Genomic DNA, 21,742 nt, shown 5'->3' with positions numbered 1-21,742 from the left:
TTTGTTGGCAGTGGATAAGGAGGGGAGAGCATCTTTCTCTCACCCATGCCACCATATGGCCTACAAGGGAGTCGGTCAGTTCTCCTGCTTTCATGCCCTCAGGGTCAGCTCACCCCTGTCTCTAGTGTGCTCTAGTGTGCTGGCCAGCTGAGGTGCATGTCTGTGGTGAGGGGTTGGGCCATCTTCCTTGAATGTATGTGTGTGGGGGTGGGGGATGGGGGAGGCAGCTCTCCCCTGAGGGCAGAGCCAGCTCTCTTGCTGCAGGATATAATGAGGGCAGGGCCAGTTCTCCCAGGGCCAGTGAAGGTCAGGGCTGCCTCAGCACAGCATGGTTCCTGTGACCCCTGTGCTAACATGGGCCATGGCATTGTCACAGACCCTCACCGTAGCAGCACCATGGATCCAGACATGGCCCTCCTAAGCAGCTTGGGCCCTGTGGCATCCTGGCTCCAGTGGCAGCACAGGCCACCCAGATCATTATGGCCCTGGCGGCAGCATGGCCTTCAAACACCAACATGGACTCAGGTGGCTGACCTGGTCATCTGCACAACCCTCGCTGGTAGCAGGAACCATGGACATCACCCCAGACCCTGGCAGCTGCAGGGCATGGCCCTAGGCTCGGATGCCTCCATGGCTCCAGGTGGCAGCACGGGCCACCCAGATCACTACGGCTTCACATGCCTGGCTTTTTAGGTGTTGTCAGGATCCGAATTCTGATCCTCAATGCTTGTGCAGCTCTTCCCTACCAAGTCGTCACTCGGGCTTCTCTTGAGTCCTGAGGATGGATACCTTAGCAGGATGCACAGTTCTAGATGCTTTTTCCTTTGTTTGTTTGTGGTTGGCTTTTCCTTCAGCTATTTCACTGTTCTCTCGCTGTTTAGTTTCTGAAGAGAAGTTGGATGCAGTTCTTATCTTTGTTTCTCTGGAGGGAAGCTGTTTTTCCCTTTGGCTTCTTACAAGGATTTTGGGTTTTTTCCTTTGATTTTCTGTAGCTTGAAAATGATTTGCTCAGATGGTTTTTATTTATTTTACTATTTTGCTTATTTTGGGGCAAGTTTCTGACTCAGTGTTCTGGGAGCTCCTGGGCTGACTTGGTACCTGACATTGATTTGGGGGAAGTTGTCCTTTGGTGTTTGAGTCCCCACTTCTCTCCTGGCGTTTTCCCCAGAGTGTTCATCCTGCATGTGTTCACCTGTGCACTTGCCTCAGTCTTCAGATATTGTCCAGTCATTTCCAGTCTTGAGTCTCTGTCTTTGGGGTTCAAAGTCCTACAGTACCCTCAAGACCAAGGTTCTTCCTGCAGCTGCGACAGGCCTGCATTTCTGCTCCAGCGGGCTGGCTTGCTGGCTTTGCCTTGGGCTCTTCTGCAGGACTTGGAGCTGTTCTGCTTCCCCTGGTTCATGTGTTCTTTCACGCCGTCTAGTTAGCACTACACCAAGGCTCTGATGGGTAAAGGAGTCAGTGTAGACTTTAATTCATTCAGTTCCCGATCTGGACATCCCTGTCCTGTCTTTTCAGATCGCGCAGCCGTTGAGTTTATATTTTCCCCCATTGTGCTCTGTGCTGATGTGGAAATTGAACTTCATGAAAGTGTTTAGGGTTCAGGTCTTAGCTGGTGAGCCAGAGGCCTGGGATATGGATGTTTCAGATGCTTCTCCATAATTTACAAAGAGAGAGGAAAAACAAAGGAGAGAGGAAAGGAAAGAGAGAGAAAAGTGAAAGAGAGGAAGCAGGAGTTGGGTATTTTTGTCCCTAGGGCGTCTGGACTCTGACAGCCTAACCCAGCAGAGTGTGCTCTGGTTAACCGAGTTTTCCTGGAGCAGACTTGGTTAAGAGAGGTGCCCTGGTGAGATTCTCCCTTCCTTGCTGGAAGCAGGAAGAGATGTTTCTCAGCTGTTTCCTGCAGGGCCCAGGCGGAGCTCCTGGGGTTTAATCCTGGGTACTCCTTATGTGTGAAGCTCCTTCTTCCCTTCCCCATGCCTCTGTTCCCCTCTCTTCTCCCCTCCATCTCGGCGTGCTGGAGGGCCTTGCTTCCCTGCTTTTGGAGGCTTGAATTAGTGATCCTCCTGCTTCAGCTTCCTTAGAGTTGGGGTTAGAGGCACAGCCACGGGCTAGTTTTAGTGAAGAATGTGTGACTAGGAGTGATCTTTGGATAAGCAGAGGTTGAGGGTACAAAACCTGTAGAATATTGACTGAAAGGAGGTTAAGGTCATCCTTCAGGTGGGGGTGGGGTTGGAGGGGAGCAGGGAAAAAGAGGGCTGTACTGATAGAAGGAAGGGTGGATGGAGCTGCAGACAGGGTGTCTGGGTGAGAAAGCAAGATTGGCTCACAGTAGGCAGATGTTAGAAGCAATCTGAATGTGTACCAAGATGTACAGGGAGAGGAAGTGTAACGTGCGTGCGGTGGGGGAGTGTTCTGCCTTCAACAAAGTTGTGATTCTGGCCCTTGCTACACTGTGGACAGACTTGAGGCCAGTGTGCCAACGGAAAGAGCCAGGGACAAAAGGATAGGTTGTAGTGGGTTTTGGTCACAGCCAACATAGAAATGGAGGAGGTATGGCTCCTGTTAGCTCCTCTTGCTCCTGCTCTCTCTGAGATCGTCACCATGGTAGGTATGGGTTCTCTGGAATGGATAGCCTAGTGTGGCCACTGGGGGGCTACAAGTCAGGGGTTGTGAGCCTCCTGAGAGAGGGTTGGCTTAAAAACTTAAGCAGGTCCTATCTGTTCTTTAGTTCTTTGAATGGTCTGAAATTGACTATTTTTAGCACAACTAACTTACTGGAACTACACATTTTAAATTAAAATCCAATATTTAACTGATTGGATTTTCTGGTAGAAAGCTTTAGTCTAATGAAATGAATCCAGCTTTGTTCCTTTTTCTCTCTGTATATATTTTTAATTGAAGTGGGAAGAGAGTAATTTAATCTGCTTGTAGAGACTCTTCCCACTTGACTTTTGGTTTTATTAGGGTGAATATTCCACTCCGCAAAAAGTAAGGGGTCTGCAATGATGTGGAGTCTTGGGGCCCTCGGGGCACTGAACATCTTGCCATTGTCTACCCCCGGTGACTCAGCAAAGCTTTGGACAGTTTGACCTGAGCTATTCTTTCAAATCTTAGTGTTGATACCTTCCTTCCTTAGTGCAGTTTGGCACTAATACCCCGTAGGACTGTACTGTACCCAAAGCAACAATCTTTCCTGCTTCCTTCTCTTTCCTTTTCTCTTCTCTCTCCTTTTCTCTCTCCTTTGTTTTTTCCTCTCTCTTTGTAAATTATGGAGATTTTTTTCTACAATTGAAACCTAGAATGTAAACATTTCTAAATTATATATGTGTAAAACACACACACACACACACACACACACACAAGTTCTAGGGTACTTGGATTGAAATATGGACATTGTTTGGGCCTTCGTCTGCCCTTCCTATACACATGTCTAAAATCTCAAGTGCGCTTTGAGATGGGTCTAGAGGATAGTTTGAAAATCACAGTTCTAAAGCAGTATTAGGTATTTTCATGATCCTACTATATACCTAGGTTGGTCTTGAACTTGTAGACCCTCCTGCCTCTGCCTCTGGATGCTAGGGTTATAGTGGCATGTCAGCATGCCTTGGCTACTTTTAAAAAGCTAAAAAAATGTTTTAGAATTTCATATGTGAGTACTCTATTTAAAAATTTACATTCTTTAATTGAATTTTTCTAAGTTACAGTATAATTTACATACAGTAAAAATGTGCTCTGGTTAATTGGAATTTGCTTACAGAGCTGTGCAGGCCTTACTCAATCAAGATTCAGAGCTGATCTAATCTTCTTTTCCATGCTTCCAAGGCCATTTTGGAGTCACCCACCCAGGGCCTCTTCCATGCTAGACAAGTACTTCCCTGAGCAGCAGCACCCCAAGCCTTATGCATTGATTTTCCTTTCCTCTACTTCTGTCTATTCCCAGATGTCATCTAAATGGAATGATAGTGTGGCTTTCAAGTCAGGTTTCCTTCACCTTTCATAATGGACATGAATACTGTACATGCTATATCTGAATATTGAACTTTAAAATGATCCTTTGTACATACAATACATGTAGGTAAATACTGGCACACCTAAAATAAGTAAATCTTTTAAATGATTCCTTTTAAAACCAGAAGATTCTATTTGAGCCTGTCTTGGGATTTTTCTCTGCACTTTATTTTGAAGTTGATGCTGTTCCAGAGGTCTGGTACCTTGGAACAATGAAGAGACAGTGGTGTGCAGGTAATCTGCTGAGCCAAAGTGGCCTGCCTTGACCTGTGCTTTCAAGGTATGATGTCAACCTCTGTGTCCAGGACCTGCCACACACACTGACCTTTGAATGCTGCCGAGAGAGTGACCTTTGCCGTGGGCTCTTTGTGTTCCTCCAGGCTCACCAAATTCAAGAGATGTTTCCCCAGGTCCCTTACCACCTTGTGCTCCAGGACCTCCAGATGACACGCTCCGTGGAAGTAACAACAGACAACATCTTAGAAGGACGGGTTCAAGTACCTTTTCCCACACAGGTAGAATTAGGGCTCTATACGTGACAAATGTATTTTGTTTATTTCCAAAGATTTAATTCTAATACCTAGATATTATTTACGATTTGAGGAAGGGTTTCTGTAAACTTGTTTTTGTAAACTTTGTTTTGTTCAAATCCTGCATGAGAACAGATCCACAAAGATAAACATAGATAACAGGAGTAATTTTTGTACAGAAACGTGCCCAGATCACCCTGCCCTTGCTGCAGGTCTGTAAGGGAATGCCATTGGCTCCTGTCCAAGGTTGACATCTGTTTCTCTTAAGAGCGAAGAACAAGTATTTAGGCTCGGCTTGTTCCATAGTTGGTTGCAACAAAAGCAGCCACTTGCAGTGAGTGTGCAGATGAGCAGGGTTGTGATCGGTAAAACATTATTGTAGAGCTGGATGGGAGGCTGTGGTTTATGGATCCTGGACTGGGAAGTAAGGCTGGTTGTACATTGTATTGCAAGTGTCTATTAGGTATAGTTTAGATCTCTCTGAGGCTTGGACTTTGGACTTCAGTAAAAAGGTCAGAGTTCCTGCTTCCTCACTTGACTTCTTTGATGGGTACAAGAAATAGAGAGGAACACTGAGACTTTATCTATGGCTGATAATCATTACCAAAAGTTACTCTGTACAGTCTGTGCAAATGTGTAGAAATCTATCAGTAAAATTAAAAAAGATGAAGCTCTTTGGAAGAGCGCAGCATTTGGAGGAGCTGGGCTGAGGTGCTAGTTATGGTCCCTCAGGTCTTAGCTGTCTGGTTGGTTGTTAGCTGCCTTTGGAGGTGGCAGAGTTGCCTCATGTAGCCAGATAGCGTTGTCAGTTAAATCCATACACCAGCTGGTGGGTATGGAGGTGCTCAGACCTGAAGGGAATATGTGGGCAGGATCCAGAGAACCCTGACCTGGAGACCAACCATGTACCTGCATCCTGCGCATGGGGAGAGTCGTTGAGAAAAGCAGAACAGTGCTCCCTGGCACAGTTGACATGTGCCATTGTTTCTGTTGTGCCGTTGCTAAGATGGATGGGACGCTGAGTGTGGAGCATTTTGCTGACCACTCAAACGAGGACCTCTGAGTCCTGGGTCTCACCTCTCAAGTTGTGAGCTGTGTTGAGAACTGTTGCTCCTCTGTGCCCTGGTTTTCCTGTGTCTGTTCCTTCATTCTGACTGCCTCCTGTGTTTGCTTCCAGCGGTCAGAGAGCCTGCGGCCTGCACTGAACAGCCCAGTGGAAAGGCCCAGCACTGATCCAGAGGAGGGAGAAGCTTCTGTCCAGGTGAGGTCAGCTCCCTAGGAGCTCGAGACTGTAGTGTGGCCCTGGGTGTTAGCTACAGTCACCTTGCTGTTGGCAGCAACAGCCTATGGGAGGAACTGATCATTCTGGCTGACGTTGGAGAGGGTTTCAGTCTGTCGTAGTGGAGAAGGTGGGGTGGACCAGTTGAGTTCCTGATGACAGAGTTTTGTGATGAAGGACATTCCTCTGTCACCACAGGCTAGGAAGCAGTGAGCAAGGCAGTAAGAGGCTGGATATTATCTGCAGATTTACCTGTGAGGCCCCACTGTTAGAGTTACCATTTTCATAGCTACGTCTGTGACGGGAGCAGGCCATGGACGTGTGTTCCTGTAATCTCAGCTCGCAGGACTCTGAGGCTGGAGGAGCATGAGTTTGAAGCCAGCCTGTGTGAGATCCTGTCTCAGAAAACATTGAGAACTGCTGTTGCAGCATGACTTCTGAAAGGGGGTCGGTTTCTGCATTTTTTTGATTTCGGACAGTTGGCAGAATTGTGAATATGAGACAGCCTTGGGGCTGTGTGAGGGAACAGCATGTTGATTTGTTTTCATTCCCCAGCCGGTTTCCGAGTTACCATAAAGAGAGTTCTGGGGTGTATGTGTGTGTGTGTGTGTGTGTGTGTGTGTGTATTAGTGTAATGAAAGCAGGGAATTTATAGGCACTTTGCGATTGTACAGGAATTGCCAAGTCCTTGGCTAACCGTTCATTAAAATGTCAGTCTGATAGATGGCTATAACCATAACTTGACCAGATTAGTTATACTTGCTTAATTATGCGTAACCTTTGCCCTCTGTTTAAACCTCAGACTCAGTGTCAGTCCTGCAGAGGTGAAGGTGGGCACTGGACCTATTATTTATTGGTTCCTCTTCCAGTGTAGCTAACTGGACCACTAAAAGGGAAGCAAAAGCAAGAGGCCTCCTTCAGCCTGGCTTAGTAGTAGTTACTTGCTCTGGGGTTGGTGGTAAGTCTGTCCACATGGGAGTCTGTCCACATGTCCCAGCAGTGAGTGAGACCTGGAGGACACGGCCGGGCAGGGCTGAGGCAAGCCAGGTGGGCTCTGCCCTGCTTTCCTTTGTGCTCTACTGACTCCCTGCTCTCGTTGGTCCCTCAAAGGGTTAGAACGAGGCTTTATGACTGTGTCTGTATTGTTGTTCATTCGTTCTGCCCTAGATAGTACCAGAAGCCTCACTCATACTTTGCATTTCTGTTGGCCCTTTATGAACACCCACCTCTCCCTCTCCTGTGAGAGATCACCTCTCCAGTGATCCTTTTGGGCAAGGTCTGTCAACAGCTTGAGAGCTGTCTGTCCCCTGAGCTCTGAGACATGGGTGCCTGCTTTCATCAGGCGCCCATCCCACTGGCTGCCTCACACACAGCCCCGTCTGCTTTTCCGCTGGCTCCAGCCAGTTTCTTTGAGACTCTGTAGCTGTCAAGTTCCAGTGGGTATGAATGAGGCTGCCCTCATAGCTCTGTCTTCCATGCTTTCTTTCTTCTTACAGTTGAATAATACCCATTAATGGGTACCTAGGCCCCGCTCCTCTCTCACTGTGGGTGTGGGTGTGTTCTTGGTGATGACACCCTAGGCTTCCCACATGCTAGCTAAGTCCTCCACTAACTTATATCCCTGGGTCTTTTTTTCCCTCTGTGGAGACAAAGTCTCACTAAGTTAGCCCAGACTTACTATGTGGGCCAGGTTCCATATGGCTGTCTTATGTCCACTCTTGGGCTTGGCTGAAGGCAGAGAGAGGCAAAGGGTGGGAGATGAACTAGACTTTCAGCTCTGCTGCAGCCATGACGTGGGCGGTGGGCTGGCTCTGGCCCATGTAAGTCTGAGTCTAGGAGCAGGAACAGTGTAGGTGGACCGACTGTGCCTTCTTAAAGCCCTTTGGCTGTGAGGGCAGTGTCTTGGCTTTTGGAGCTTCAGCCCAAATCAGGAAAGTCCTTTGTTACCCTTTAAACACACAATCTGCTGTGTCTGTTTTCACAAAAGATCCTATTTGACTATTTTCAATTTGGGGACATGCAGCAGATAAGACTTGTTGAAATTCTTAAGTAGCTGGTAGAATTGAAAACAATTTTGGAGTGCTAACTAGCAGCTGGTAGAATTGAAAACAATTTTGGAGTGCTAACTAGCAGTTTACCTTGTGCTGTTCCAAGAGTGCAGGTTGGAGGTGCATATTATGTTTCTCATACTGGCAGCCATTTAATTACTCCACTAACAGTGAGCATCGTGAGTCTTGGCATCATGTGAGCCATGACAGCTGGCATGCCTTCCCAGAGCCCAAGTCTGCTGCTTCAGATTCCTGTCTGGCAGAGGCCCCTGTGGTCCAGCACAGGCCTGTGCAGAGATGCCCTGTCAAGGGAGGAAGCTCTCTGGGAGGGAAAGGCCTGTGCTAACAGCTGCCTCTCTGTCCAGACGGAGCGTGTACCACTGGACCTCAGTCCTCGCCTGGAAGAGACCTTGGACTTCAGTGAGGTAGAAGTGGAGCCCAGTGAGGTGGAGGACTTTGAGGCCCGGGGGAGCCGCTTCTCCAAGTCTGCTGACGAGAGACAGCGCATGTTAGTCCAGCGTAAGGATGACCTCCTGCAGCAGGCTCGGAAGTGAGTGGGCGATCCAATCCTAGGCAGCAAACGGAAGTTCCAGGGAGGGGCGGCACCTTGGTGCCGCCTGTTCCAGCCCTGTCCATGAGTTCTCTCTCTTCTTTTTGGTTAATCCACATGACAGACATACAGATAAGAAACTGATACCTAGGGTGGTTAATCCTGCCAGGACCTGGGGTTTGCCTTTAAGACTCCTTGAGCACTCTGCCTTGAGTGGGCCAGCAGTGTGAACAGAGCACCTGCGTTCCATGTCTGTGGGAAGGGAGTAGGCAGAGGAGAGTCCTCCCCCCGGGAATTAGGGTCATCCATTGAAGTCTATGCTGTGCCCTTGGCCTTTCTTCCTTCCTTCCTCCCTCCCTCCTTCCCTCCTTCCCTCCCTTCCTCCCTTCCTTCCTCTCCCCCTCCCTTCTCCCTCCCTCCCTCCCTCCTCCTTCCCTCCTTCCCTCCATCTCTTTTTCCAGCTTTGGGTTGAGCAACAGGCTTCACACATGCTGAGCAAGTGCCCTGCTACTGAGCTGCACTGACCCCAGCCCACAGGCAAGAGTGTTTTTAGATGGCCTTGAGGGACAGCTTTGTAAAGGTGCCTGTGGAGAAGGGAAACAGAAAACAGCAGCCTGCATGTCTTCCCACTTCTCATCTTTCTCTTGTGCCTTACTCATTTCTTACAGGCGGTTCTTGAACAAAAGTTCTGAAGATGACATGGCCTCAGAGAGACTCCTCCCCTCTGAAGGCACGTCCTCTGACCCCGTGACCCTGCGCCGGAGGATGCTGGCAGCTGCCGCTGAGAGGAGACTTCAGAGGCAGCAGACGACCTAGTCCTTCCTCATCTTCCTCAGCCTCCTGCCCGCCCTCCCTACTGGAAGAGGCCTGTCCCAGTTTTGCCTGCTGTGTGGAGATCCGCGACTGCATTGCCGCTGCATAAAGCATGTGGTCTTACTAGTGTGTGGACAGCTGACGAATTTAATCCTTTGTAATACTTTCTATGTGGTATTTCTCTTCCCCTTAGAAACACTGCACATTTGAACTCTAGGCATGACCTCTTCTGGTGTTGACTGGACTTGTTGAGGGTGGGGCAAGCAAGGGAAGTGGGCATTTGGGCACTCAACTGCCTGCAGCAGGTAGTTTCAGTTTCTGCTTTGGTATAAGCCATAGCAGATGTTAGTGTCTTTAGTGCCACAGCTGGAAGGAAGCGTGGGTCCTGGGGAGGGTGCATCCCAGCAGCCAGGAGCTGCACAGCAGGAGTCTGACTACACCATGACCAGCTATCCTGTTGTCAAATGCTGTGCTTAGGGAGGAAGCATCCATAGTGTTCCAGAGGCCAGTCCCGCAGGCACCTGGACCTCCAGACCAGCAGGGCATCATGTAGAAAGAACTACTTTGGTACCTGGAGCAGAAAGAGAAAGCTCAGGGCTGCAGAATGAGGAGACCCTTCTCAGCTTTTAATATGCAGGACCGACCTGAGCCCCGATCCACAGCTGGCTTCACTTCCGTTCACTCTGGTGCTCCTGCATCACATAAGTGTGCCCCTCTGGCCCCCTCCTTTTTCTTCCCACTTTCTGCTTACTCTAGGCATGAGAAGGGGTGAGCAGCAAGCTTTGCTTATGGTTTTAATTCCTTGGTCAACCCAGTTAGGCTATGCTAAACATATGGGTTCGGTCCTTGGATAAGTATGGGCCTGCCAGGCAGGGATGTTTTAGAGGACATTGCTGAAGAAATACCTTCTGTATCTTTCTCCCCTGGAGCCCTTCATTCCCTGCTTTTGTTCCTGTGGGTCTCATTCAACAGACAGGGAAGACATTGAATAATCCACATGCCTCAAGCAAACTTGGTCCTGGATTTTCTCCAATTCTCCGCGTATTTAAGGAATTGAAACATGCAATCATAGGTTACATAGTTTTATGTCCCACTGGATTTTTTTTAAATGTTTCAGAACATAGTTTTATGGTAGTCCTTTTGGGAAGAATCCAGTATTATCTAAAATTATTGGCAAAGTTAAATGTATTTTACATACCAGAAAGTTTTTAGAATGTTGACAAGTAATTGAAGAATGGGTAATAGGTGAATAGGCGAAGATAATTTATTTCAATAAATCTTCCAAAAGCCTTACCTTGAACTGCTGTTAGTTAAATTCCTGTTTTTTTTTTTTTTTAATTTGTTTTGCTGAGAGCATAGCGATTTGTTTTTATTGTAAAGCAACAATAATAAAGTGCAGCCTCTTGTAGTGTGTTGTGTGTAGTTGGAAGCTGAGACAGCATTCTTCCAAGGGGCCACTGGAATCCCCTTCTGCTTTTGTGTCTGCTGCTTGGGTTAGGGTGTTTTATAACCCTTTTGAGCCAGGGTGGGGGTGAGGTTCTCCTAGTGTTTTATTTGGAGAAGGCAGCACTGAGCTTTTCTTTGCCTGGCATTCATGATATCTTCCCATAGTGCACATGAAAATAAAGGGGAAGCAATTCCACAGGTTACATGTTAGATGTGCCAAGGTGGAAACTACTTGCAGCCAGTTTCAGAGGGCCTTGACCAGTGTCGAACATTGAACAGCAGTGAGCAGAAGTGCTTCCACATACTTCAGATAGTCCAGGAAGAGAGGGCTCTCGATGTGCCCCTCTGTAGCTAGCTTGGGTCAAAGGGAAATATCTGGGTAGTCAAGGCTTCTGGCTTTCATCACTTGGAGACACTGGTAAGTGAAGGCACTGGTGGTGAGATTGGTCCCATTGCTATCACTGTCCTCTGGCAGCCAGGTCATTGGCCCTCCAGTTCAGCTGTGGAGCAGCAAAGCTCCAAGAAGCTTCTGGGAAATTTTGGAACTATTCTTGTGCTTCTGTTTTCCTAATTGGTCATATTTAATTTTTGTCTTCTTGGGTCCTTACTTTTTTGCTTTTAAAATTTGAGGCTTTTATGTAGCAGAGAGAAGGATAGTGCAAATTCCTTTTGCTGGTATTGGTGTGACTCTTCAGCGCTTGGGTGATCTAAACCTAACCTTCCCTAGAGCAGGGTGGAGAGTTTGGAGCCAGCGGGCTTGATCCTAGGTTGAGATTTTAGGAAAGGAATCTCCTCCAAGCTGTTTGGGAGCTGGGCACACAAATGGGAGGTTCACTCTGTCTGTCAGTCCTGGAAGGCTCCTTGTCCTACCTGAAGGTCTATCTCCCACCTCTGCTTTCCAAAGGGTTTGAAGTGGTTTTGACCCTGGCTGTATATGGAGTTTGTGTGCTTTTTTTTTTTTATTAAAAAAAAAGATGTATACGTTCTGCCTTGATACTTGTACTAAACCTTCCTCTCCCTATCCTTTTCAAAAACTTCCTGACCTTTCTCTTAAGAAAGAAGGCTGTTCTGGGGTATACCATAGTGGGTAAAGACTTGCCTAGTATGCATGGCATTCTGGATCCCATGTCCAACACCAGGGGAAATAGAAAAATAAAGTTAAAACAAACAAGCAAAAAAAACCATTGGCTTTTATCTATCTGCAAAATCCACTTGCAGGTTGGAAAGTTGGAAAGAACTTGGTAGAATGTAACTTATTTGGAGATAAACCCAGACCTGGCAGGAACAGGTCTTAGACTTTTAACCTCCCATTGGGATCTCTGTAGATGGCAACCTGGGGAGAAAGGAATTGGTAGAGAAAACACTGGAGAAGAGGCGTGGCTTGGTTTTGGGGGGCAGGGGATTGCATTTACTAGGTATTCAACGTGAAGACAAGACAGAATTGTTAGCCTTGGTCTGAAACAGTATTGTGCCCCCTTCACACACACCATGCTGGATTCAAACAACCAAAGGCATGTGCCATGTGTCAGGGAGAGGCCTTCCTGAACTGTGAATTTCCATTTTGGGTGCTGTTGAGAGAAGATGTGACTAAGCAGACCCCTGTAAGGTTCCCCCTCTACACTGCAGATACAGAACCTGTTTTTAACTGCTTGCCTAACAACTGCCCTGCCTGTGAGGCATTTTGGTAGGCCAGCGTCAACCCGTTTGCTAGTTCTTATGCAAAGCCACAGTAGTTAGAGGGAGTAGTGAGACCAACAGCTGGAGAGCTCAGACTGAGAGCCAGGCTCTGTTGTCTTGCTGCCCCTGGGTTCTACCTGCTGAGGACTTTGTACCCAGCTGCAGTAGGCCAAGCCAAACAAAAGGAAACCTGAGAGTGATGCAGAAGCCTGAGACTTGGAGGGACAGCCTGGGCACAGGAGACAGAAGGGGGTGGCTCGTGCTTTCCCTCTGCTTTTCCTGCCCCAGTCTCAGACCCACCAGAAACACAAAACCAGCTGAACTGGAGGAGCTGCAGCCAGAAAGTAGCTGCCTGATTCCCGGCTCTCATTTCTGTGTGTGTGTGGTGGGGAGATGGGGGGGGGGCGAGGAAGACAAGACGGACTTCCTCTCAACTGGCTCCCCTCAGTGACAAAGTGGTGAGGGACCTGGAAGGTCATGTGGAGAGATTCCTTACCCACCACCCTCCCAGGGTGTGTGGCCAGGTGGTTCTTTTCCTGTCAGTGAAGCTCGCCCTGGGCCCCCGCGTCACCCTGGGCACCGTCGTCCGGAAGGCAGAAGGTCAGACTCTGTACAGACAAACATTCTCTTTATTGAGCTACACATGAATTTCCATTAGAGAAGTAGGCTGGCAGTGTGTCACTTGTCACAGAAACCCCACCGATTGGGAATAGAAAGGCTTACAAAGACCCGCGGGCTTTTGAGTCATTATTATTATTTTTTTTTAACTTTTTTCCTTTTTTCAAGTTTTTTTTTTCTGTATTTTTAATTTTTTTGTTTTGTCTTTTCGCCTCCATTATTGAAATGGCTGTGACTGGTCTTCAGCAAATATTGTCTTAAAAGTGAAACTGTGGACAGGTCTGGGATTGGATACTAGTCAAGTAGAAATGACATCGGACTGATCATGAAACTGTGGCTTTAATGTAAACACTACATTCCATCTTTTAATTTTTTTTGTCTTTCTTCCATCTTGTGGTATTTAAAAACTTTATTTATTTTTGTTCTTTTTATCTGCAGCACAAACATCCCAACATGAGAGAGCGAACACAGATCACTGGAACAGAGGAGAGGTCAGGAGAGGGACACATGGGGGGGGGGCTTCTGCCCAAGGCTGGAGGCTGTGGTGTTACAGGAAAAACCCCCAAACCACACAACCCCATTCCCCAGATAGCAGTAGAGCTGGCCAGGTATGTGATGGGAAGTACTCATTAGGACGAAAAGAAAAACCAAAAAGTAACAACACAGGGACTCGAGGAGGGGGTGGGGCGCCTTGCTTCTGTGGGGCTGGATTTTTATAGATGGGTGTGGTCTGTGGCAGCTACCCGCCAGAGCTGTGCTTTTTCTATGCCAACTTGGAGTGACTGTGTGTGGAGTAGCATGGGTGGGCAGGGCAGAGCTGCCACTGCCTGGTGGCATATGAGGTGTCCGGACAGCCAACAGGCATGGGGTGTTGCAGCAGGCAGTACAGAAGCCCTGGGAGGCGCCAGGCCCAGCACAGCTGCTGGGTGCCGGCCCCAATTGGAGCTGGGACGGGGAGGGGTGGGTACTGATGTGCATGGTTTTTTTTCCAAAATAAAGGAAATATGGATGAAATGATGAGTTTTCCTTTTTTTCGTTTTTTTTTTTTTAAAGCTACAAAGCAGATGAGAAATGTTCTTTTTTTTTTCTTTTTTAAAATTCTTTCAAGTTCTAAATGTAAAGACTCAACTAAAACCGGATTCTACAGCATTCTACAGAAACACACAGCCGTCAGTCACTCTGGGGTCGTGGGTTAGATAGACAGGGGCTTGGTACAGAAAGGCTGTGTCTTACAAAGGCCAAAGGTCATGCTACCAGGAGATGAACATCAACAGCAAAGTCCATGAAGCAGTCTGTAGAGAGAGAGACAGGGCCAGTCTGACCATGTTCTTGATTTGAAAACCACCCACCCAACAAACCCTAGGACATTTTCACTAATGCAGGGGTAGGGCAAAGCGGGGTTTCCTTTTTAGAGAAGCCCATCCCTGCCTTGTACCCTGCTTCTGGCCCTGCCTGCCAGTCCAGCCCTCCCCAGACCACGCACACCTTGTCCACATGCCCTCTTTGAGGGGATCTGGCTTCAGTCTGTTAGGCAGGTTTGAGCAATGGCTCATGTGTTTCTTCCCCTCAGCTATTTGAAAAGGCAGACCAGGTCTCCCAGCTCTCTAATTTTTCTGTTCCCATAAATAAAAAAAACTCAGGAGACAATGGATTGATTGGAGCAATGATTCTTCTAGATTCTTGAAATAAACAACCACCACCACCCAAAAAGAGAAGGGTCCTTAGAGTTTTCTGTTGGGGCTGTAAGGTACGGGGATGTTTAGAGTGTTGGCGATTTCTTAAAGGGTTTTGGAATTTGAGCAGGTTTTGGAAGCTGAGCAGGCAGCCTTGTGGTAGGATGCAGAGCAGGGCAGGCTGGATGGACAGACCTAGGTCTCCCTCCCTCTGCCTGCCCTGCTCATAGAGTGGGTCTCGGAAAATAAAACCCTGGGGCTGTCCAGAGGATTCCCAACCCAGGCTCCTACCATGCCCTGTGTGTGTGCACGCACATGTGTGCATGCTCATGTGCTGTCCCAGGAAAACTGATGAGCTAGGGATGGTGGTCAGTTCTGTTCATAGCTCTTTTGAGTATTAACTAAAAACATTTTTCTAATATATACTTGTGTATAGATAAGGTTTTTGTTATGCCTCTTTAAAGTTTATTTACCAACTTGCACTGGTTAGTGGTGTGTGTGTGTGTGAGTGTGAGTGTGTGTGTGTGTGTGTGTGTGTGTGTGTGTGTGTGTGTGTGTGTTGTGTACACAAGCTGTTCTGTGAGTGCTGGAATCATTACCAAATAGGTTGCTATACAGGACAAGAGGTCAGTACAAGCCGCAGCCCCGGAGATTGTTGGCAATGATGATGTCGGTGACAGCGTCGAATACCACCTGGATGTTATTCGTGTCTGTGGCACAAGTCATGTGACAATATATTTCTTTGTTGGGTGAGCGGTTTTTGCTTTCAAACTGTGTTTGGATGTAGGCAGCTGCATCTTCATAGGTGTTGGAGCCTGCAGGAAGATACAGAGAATCGGCGAGAGGCCCTAGTGAGAGCTGGGGGTGGCAGGGGAGTGGTCAGGAGGCAAATCCAGGGGTGGGGGGGGGGGTGAGACAGGGAGGAACAGCAGGAGTGCCATGCCCTCCTCCAGGGCAAGGCAACATGGAAGGTAAAAACAAACCATGGAAGGCGGCAAAAACCATGGAAGAAGGCTTGGCATTGCCTGGCTTCCGCCTCCTCAGCTCTACTTACGTGTTTGTTTAGTCGTGCACAATGGCTTGGGGACGAGCGTGCCACAGGTGACCTCATTTGTTTTAGAGTAACAAATCTGGATGAAGCCCCTCTCCATGGCCCACAGTTGAAATCTAAACCAACTCTGTGACTTTTTTTTTTTTAATTTAGTTTTATGTGTATGGGTGTTTGCCTACATGTATGTCAGTGCAGCACATGTGTGCGTATGTCTGCGGCAGCCAGAAGATGTTGGTCCCCTGGAACTGGAGTTACAGACAGTTGTTAGCTGCCATGTAGAAGCTGGAACCCAAACCCAGATTCTCTGGAAGAACCATCCCCCCAGCCCATTGGAGACTTCTAAGATTTATTTGTATTTATGTGTATGTATATGTCTTTGTGAGTATATGTCCATGTGAGTGCTGGAGTCTTACGGAAGCCAGAAGAGGCTTCGGATCCCCCTGGAGATGGAATTACAGGTAGTTTTGAGCCACCTGGTGTGTGCTAGAAACTGAACTTGGATCCCCTGGAAGAACAGGAAACACTCTTAATCACCGAGCTGTCTCCATCTCCAACCCTGCAATTCTAACAAGCCTGTAAATGAAGCCTAAGGAAGAGGGGCACCAAAAGGGCCTTGTGGTACTGTACATGTGGTGGGCACCAAGCCAGCCTGCATTGTCTGCAGTAGGCGCCTCTGAGCGGCCCCTGCAGGAAGTCTCAGTTCTTGGATGAGGAGCCAGGTCATGGGAACAGTGAGAGCTTAAAGGGTATCATCGTGTGAGGCACAACCGGGCTCCTCCAATGCCCTAACAGTTCCTGGGTGTTCCCTTGGCTCCGGCAGGCCGGGTGGGGTGAATGGGCACATCTGTGGGTGAGACAAAGATGTTTTCCAACCAGCTAGTCTAAGAGCTTGGGATCTGCCCCTAGGAACCTTTTGTTGAATACCATGTAATGTGGACCATGACAAAAATATGGGACACCCCAGAACAAGGAAGATGCCCCATCTCCTTCAGCCTGTCAGGATGTGGCCTAGGACAGAAACAGCAATGGTAGTCTGGAGCATGTGAGCGTAGGCTGGTTGTCCAGGGGTGTGAACCCTTGGAAGCACTGACTGGCAAGGACTTTCCTTCTGAAACAAAAGATAATTCCAGGCTGGAGTTCCAGACTAGTGGTAAGCCAATGTGAAGGCTGAGGGTTGGTGCACCCCTCAGGTGAGGTCGGGGTTAGCCTCCTCCACCCATCCTCACTGAGACAGCAAAGCCTCCACAGAGCAGAGGGTGGCAGAGGCCTGCCTGTCAAGGAGCTTCTCAGCTGGAAAGCTCCCAGAGAGCAGGTGGACTTCCAGATGGAGGGGCTCCCACACTGTACCACATGGGGGAACCTAGTGTTTTTACACAGTCTCACTGCGACCCTGACCACATTGGGCCACCTAGTCTCTCAGCCACCGCCTAACCCTCCTCCTACTTGTTCTTTGTCCTTGTAACTTATGGTGGCATGACATTTGTGAGTTTATTATCCTTTATGCTGTTTGGACTCAATCTGTATCCTCTGCAGGCCATGGAGAACTGGGGACATCCAGTAACTACTCCATAACAGTGGGACTGACCACTCAGGCCACATTCCTAATGAGCCTTAAGACAGGACCTGAGGCCTTTAGGCCTCCTTACATAGCCACACTATAAAACGCCTTAGGAGTTGGGAAGTTCTTGCTGCAGCTGAAGAATTCAGCAGTGGCTGCCAAGAGCTGTGCCTACAGGTATGACTTCCTTGGCCTTTTGGGGGTGTTTTTGCACCTGCTTTGCCTGCCGAGGGCACCTTCTTGGTTCCCCCAGACTTCACCCTCACAGTACTGTGACAGTTATGTAAACCTGGTACCAAACACCAGTCTCTCACCATCCTTCTAGCCACCCTGAGGTACCATGATGGTCTGCTATGGTACCCAGATAAAAATGGGGTGCCACGGTTTAAGTAACTGGCTCCCTCTGTACCTTGCAATTCGCAAGCACCACTGCACATCTCAGTACAGACTGGTGGGTTCTCTTCTCACAGCTATTCTTGGTAGTGAAGAAACTGGGAGAGACTGTCATCTACCTGTGCTACAGTTTAGGACGCCTTTGGCTGGTTTTGGGGAACTGCATGGCCCCAGGACCCGAGTCCACTACTACAGACCAACTCCAGGGACATGTCAGTGAGTTCCAGGTTCATGCAACATGTGCTCATACCTGGAGGATAGGGTACATCCTCTGCCTTTGCAGGGTGTTGGTCCTGTCCTCAATTCTGCCTCAAGGGAACCCTAAAACTGTCCAGTCTCTAGAAGGCTGGGCTCTGGCATTGAATCAACCCTGCCTTTAGCCTTTCCCTCCTGTACCAGTTTGGAAAAAGTTTTGTGGACATGGGCAGGGGGCTGTCTGTGATCCATTCCCCTGAGAACCAAACAAAGTGTGTCTCAGGGGAAAACGGTCCAACAAAGGCAGAAGAAAAGCAGGCAGGTGCAGAGGAAGCTTGCCATACATGGAGTGGTTTCATCTGGGTGAGTGAAGGTGGGGGGAGCTGGAATGAGGGGAAGGTGTGGTGGGTTCAGAGCAAACTGGTGGGAGAGCACAGGTTCCTGAGCCTCCCTCACAGGCTACCAGTCCACCTTTTCCTTTTACAAGGAGGTGGCTGTGCTGGGCCAGGGTGAGGAGAGGCACCTCCTGAGAATCTAGGAGGCTTTCCCACTAAGTCCTGGGACGTCAGGAATGACCAGAGAGAAAGCAAAGGAGCACCAGTGGGCCTGTCCCGCCTTCGTCCCTGACTCACTATGACACCTGTGGCTCTGGAAAGGCCACTGCCTACTCAGGGACATGTCCACAGCTGGTCCTGTCTCGCTGCTTCTCCAACATGCTGGCAGACTCCTCCACTGGCCCCTGATTTCTAGTTGCCTGCATAGCAGCCTGTCCCTGGAGCCCACAGGCTGTGGGATTCCAGTTGGTGTCTCTTGTGGGGGTGTTTGGGGGGCATCCAGGTCCACAACCAGGCCTAGGGCTTTCTCTTGTACAGAGCCATAACACCCACCTGGGTATTCAGGAAAGCAGATGGTCAAGGGCGACTTCTTAATCTTCTCGCCAAAGAGGTCTTTCTTGTTGAGGAAGAGAATGATGGAGGTATCGATGAAAAACTTGTTGTTACAGATGGAATCGAAGAGCATGAGAGACTCGTGCATGCGGTTCTGCAGCCCCGGTGAGGGGGAGGGGAGAGAGCAAGACAGAGAGAGACACACAGAGACAGGGAAGAGAAGAAGAGAATTAGGTGTAAAGAGAGACTGGGCTGTCCAGCACCCAGGAGGCCCTGGGCTCCAGGCTCCTCCATGAGGTCAGTGTATAATGCCTGCAGTTGGAAATGCATCATGTTGCATCTGATGCTGGCATGCCAAGCACCCACCATTCTTGGCCAATGGGAGACTGGCCTGGGAGCCAGCTGTGGCTCTCTGGGTGAGGCTGAGGTTAGGAGACCCAGGATCAGAATGGCAGAGCGCCCAGCCATGTGAGAGTCTCCCTAGAATGTGTGAGCACAGCGCTGGACTGGAGTCAGAGAGCTGGGATTTCTCTTTGTCTGGACCCTTCTTCGGCCCAATCAGGCCTCTCTCATGGGATGACAGGTGGGAGGGTACATGCCAGGAGGAGGATGGGGTGCCTGCCACTAGCATCCTTGAGGGTGACCGACCACTCAAGGAGTGTGCGGAACCATTTTCAGGGATGGAGACAGGGTATGCCTCCTCCTGCTGGGCCTAAATCAGCTACAACCAGACCTACAAGGTCTTAAGCATGGCAGATATAAATTACTATCTTGTATACAGAAATTTGTTTAGTAAGTGGCTGAAATATGATGGACACCCAGAATAAAGCCTGAGTTTCAGGAGAATGGCCTTTCGCCCTGGGTAAAGGTCAATTGTTTTACTTTAGAAGCCAAGCACATTCACCTGCTTCTTGCTGCAGGCCAGCCTGTTGCCCTGTCTGTGACCCTCTGTCTGCAGAGAGGTGTGGAAAGTAACAGCCTCTCTTAGTGTCCCAAGTAGTCTGTCCTAGCTCTGGGAGGCTCATCACCGGAGTCTGAACTCAAGCGTTGAGCAATCCACACTAGATCTCTGGCAAGTGACAGAAGGACAGATGTGTGTGGATGTTGATGGACACTGCTGCAGCTCATGGACCTGAGATGAACAAGAGTAGGAGCTGGGTTCACTGCAGGCCTAGAGGCCATTCTGCCTTCCTGTCTGAACAGGAAGTGAAGGAAGACGATAGAGTGATGACTACTGGTCCTTGAGACCCACACTGTGCTAGCACCATGCTCAGCACTCTACCTGCCTAACATCAACCTGAAGTGGACAATAAGGTGATACAGGTGTGATCCTAAAGAGCAAAGAGTAGTCCTGGGAGGTGTGGCTCAGTTGGTAGAGTGCTTGCCTCGCATGCTGGAGGCTCTGGGTTCTATCCCTTGCTCTGTAAGAAAACGAAACTAAACCAAAGCAGACATGCCCTGGTCCTGAGCTCCGCCCAGAACTTCTTGGGGGTGTTTTTCCAGTTAGTGTGGCAATCTGGGCCTTTCAAAAAGGAATCAGTGTCACAGCTGACTCCATGCCCTGCCTACCATTGTCTCTCCCAGCCCGTGAGCTCTGTTCTTAGGGCTGACAGTAATGTGGGGTGCACAGCCCAAGTTCTCAGCTGCTTCCCCCATCCCCCAGACAACAGAAAAATCCCCACAGTGCCCTCTTGTATCTGTAGTGAACTACTACCCTTTGAGTCTGCTAAGCAAATCCAGTGGCCTTTATTCTTGTTCTCCAATAAAGCCTCCCTGCCCTTTGCACAGGACTCACTTGCCCATGGAATCTTGGTGGAGGTAGAGCCATGTGGATCTATCTATGTTCAGGACCTAGCACCGTGACACTGGCAATCTTTGTGAGTCTGTTTAGGGAGGCTCCGAGAAAAGGCATTGCATCCTATAGGGGCACCATGTCCTATAGCCATCAATGTAGAACCTCAGCCAGAAGCAAGTTCTCATGCTCAGCTCCACTGTCCACTGTCCCAAGAGCTACTGAGTCTGCAGATGCTGGTGGACACAGGGCAGACATCTGGAACTCTAAGGACCAGAGGGAAATCACAGAGGGGTCACCAGAGTTGTCCAAGCTAAGGTTGGGGACCACTTGCTATGGACAGGGCTGAAGGACTCCTCAAGGGTCAATACGCTTGGGCTTGGAGGACTCAAGAGCAGTTCACCAAGGCTCCTGGATCCCTGCCTGCTGAGTCTCAGTCCACCAGTCCCTACCCCCAAACTGTAGTCCACTCATAGGTCAGTAGTACAGTAACCACGTGCATTAACAAGTTCTGAGGTCCTGGGAGCAACATGGATTAGCAGAGATTCTGGGGTCAGAGGATGTACACAGACCTGCTCTGCAGGGTTGGGGCAAACAGCAGGCCTGGACAGAACTCTGGGAGGGCAGTGAGAAGGGGAGCTGCTGGTGGGGGAGCGCCGGTACTGAGACCCTCTCCACACTCAGCCTGACAGCCACCCCTCGGGAACCCATTACCAACATGCCCAGAGCACAGCCTGTACTCACAGGAGGAAACAGATGCCAGCTCATACATATCAGACATCACCATTTGAGAGAAGTCAGGGATCACAGATGGCCAACAACCACCTGCCTGCCATCACCTTCGCACGGAGCCACCAGAGCCTTCCTGAGGCTCCATTCCTCCTAGTCCTCTACCTGCCCAGGTGGAAGCAGAGCTGAGAACAGCAGGAAGCCATATCACAATGACCAGCACCCAACACCAGATCATGTACCATGGTCCTAGGTATCTTGGGACACCAGGTGCTAGGGTGCTAGGACCCTGGGCCTGGGAAGAAGCTCAGCACAGGACAGATCCGTCTGCTGCCTCAAAGTGAGCTGAGTGGCCAGTGGCCTGAATCCTGCTCCCAGCAGTACTATGCCTACTACTCTGCGGCGCTGTGCAGTCCTGAGACTGGGGAGGACAGAGGACTCTGTCACGTGGGTTTCTCTGGCAGAAGCTCCTCGGCACTGACACAATACATC

The 21,742-nt window shown here is 49.2% G+C and overlaps 2 protein-coding genes across 2 annotated transcripts in view; one reads left to right on the top strand and one right to left on the bottom strand.

The window, feature by feature from the left end:
- Amfr (autocrine motility factor receptor) overlaps window positions 1–10,639 on the top strand; it is a 43,057-nt gene extending 32,418 nt beyond the window's left edge. The window contains exons 11-14 of the mRNA XM_036188698.1: window positions 4,392–4,526; window positions 5,719–5,802; window positions 8,234–8,418; window positions 9,087–10,639. Coding sequence (XP_036044591.1) covers window positions 4,392–4,526; window positions 5,719–5,802; window positions 8,234–8,418; window positions 9,087–9,234 — 552 coding nt within the window. The 3' untranslated portion in view covers window positions 9,235–10,639. The remainder of the gene's footprint in view (window positions 1–4,391; window positions 4,527–5,718; window positions 5,803–8,233; window positions 8,419–9,086) is intronic.
- Window positions 10,640–14,049: 3,410 nt separating this feature from the next.
- The window catches only part of Gnao1 (G protein subunit alpha o1), a 159,419-nt gene continuing 151,726 nt past the window's right edge, over window positions 14,050–21,742 (bottom strand). Inside the window, exons 7-9 of the mRNA XM_036188696.1 lie at window positions 18,730–18,883; window positions 15,245–15,460; window positions 14,050–14,264 (exon numbers count right to left, since the gene is read on the bottom strand). Coding sequence (XP_036044589.1) covers window positions 15,273–15,460; window positions 18,730–18,883 — 342 coding nt within the window. The 3' untranslated portion in view covers window positions 14,050–14,264; window positions 15,245–15,272. The remainder of the gene's footprint in view (window positions 14,265–15,244; window positions 15,461–18,729; window positions 18,884–21,742) is intronic.

Source organism: Onychomys torridus, chromosome 5 (genome assembly GCF_903995425.1).
Source record: "Onychomys torridus chromosome 5, mOncTor1.1, whole genome shotgun sequence".
NCBI classification, from domain to species: Eukaryota; Metazoa; Chordata; class Mammalia; order Rodentia; family Cricetidae; genus Onychomys; species Onychomys torridus.
This window is presented reverse-complemented; position numbering and strand designations above follow the sequence as displayed.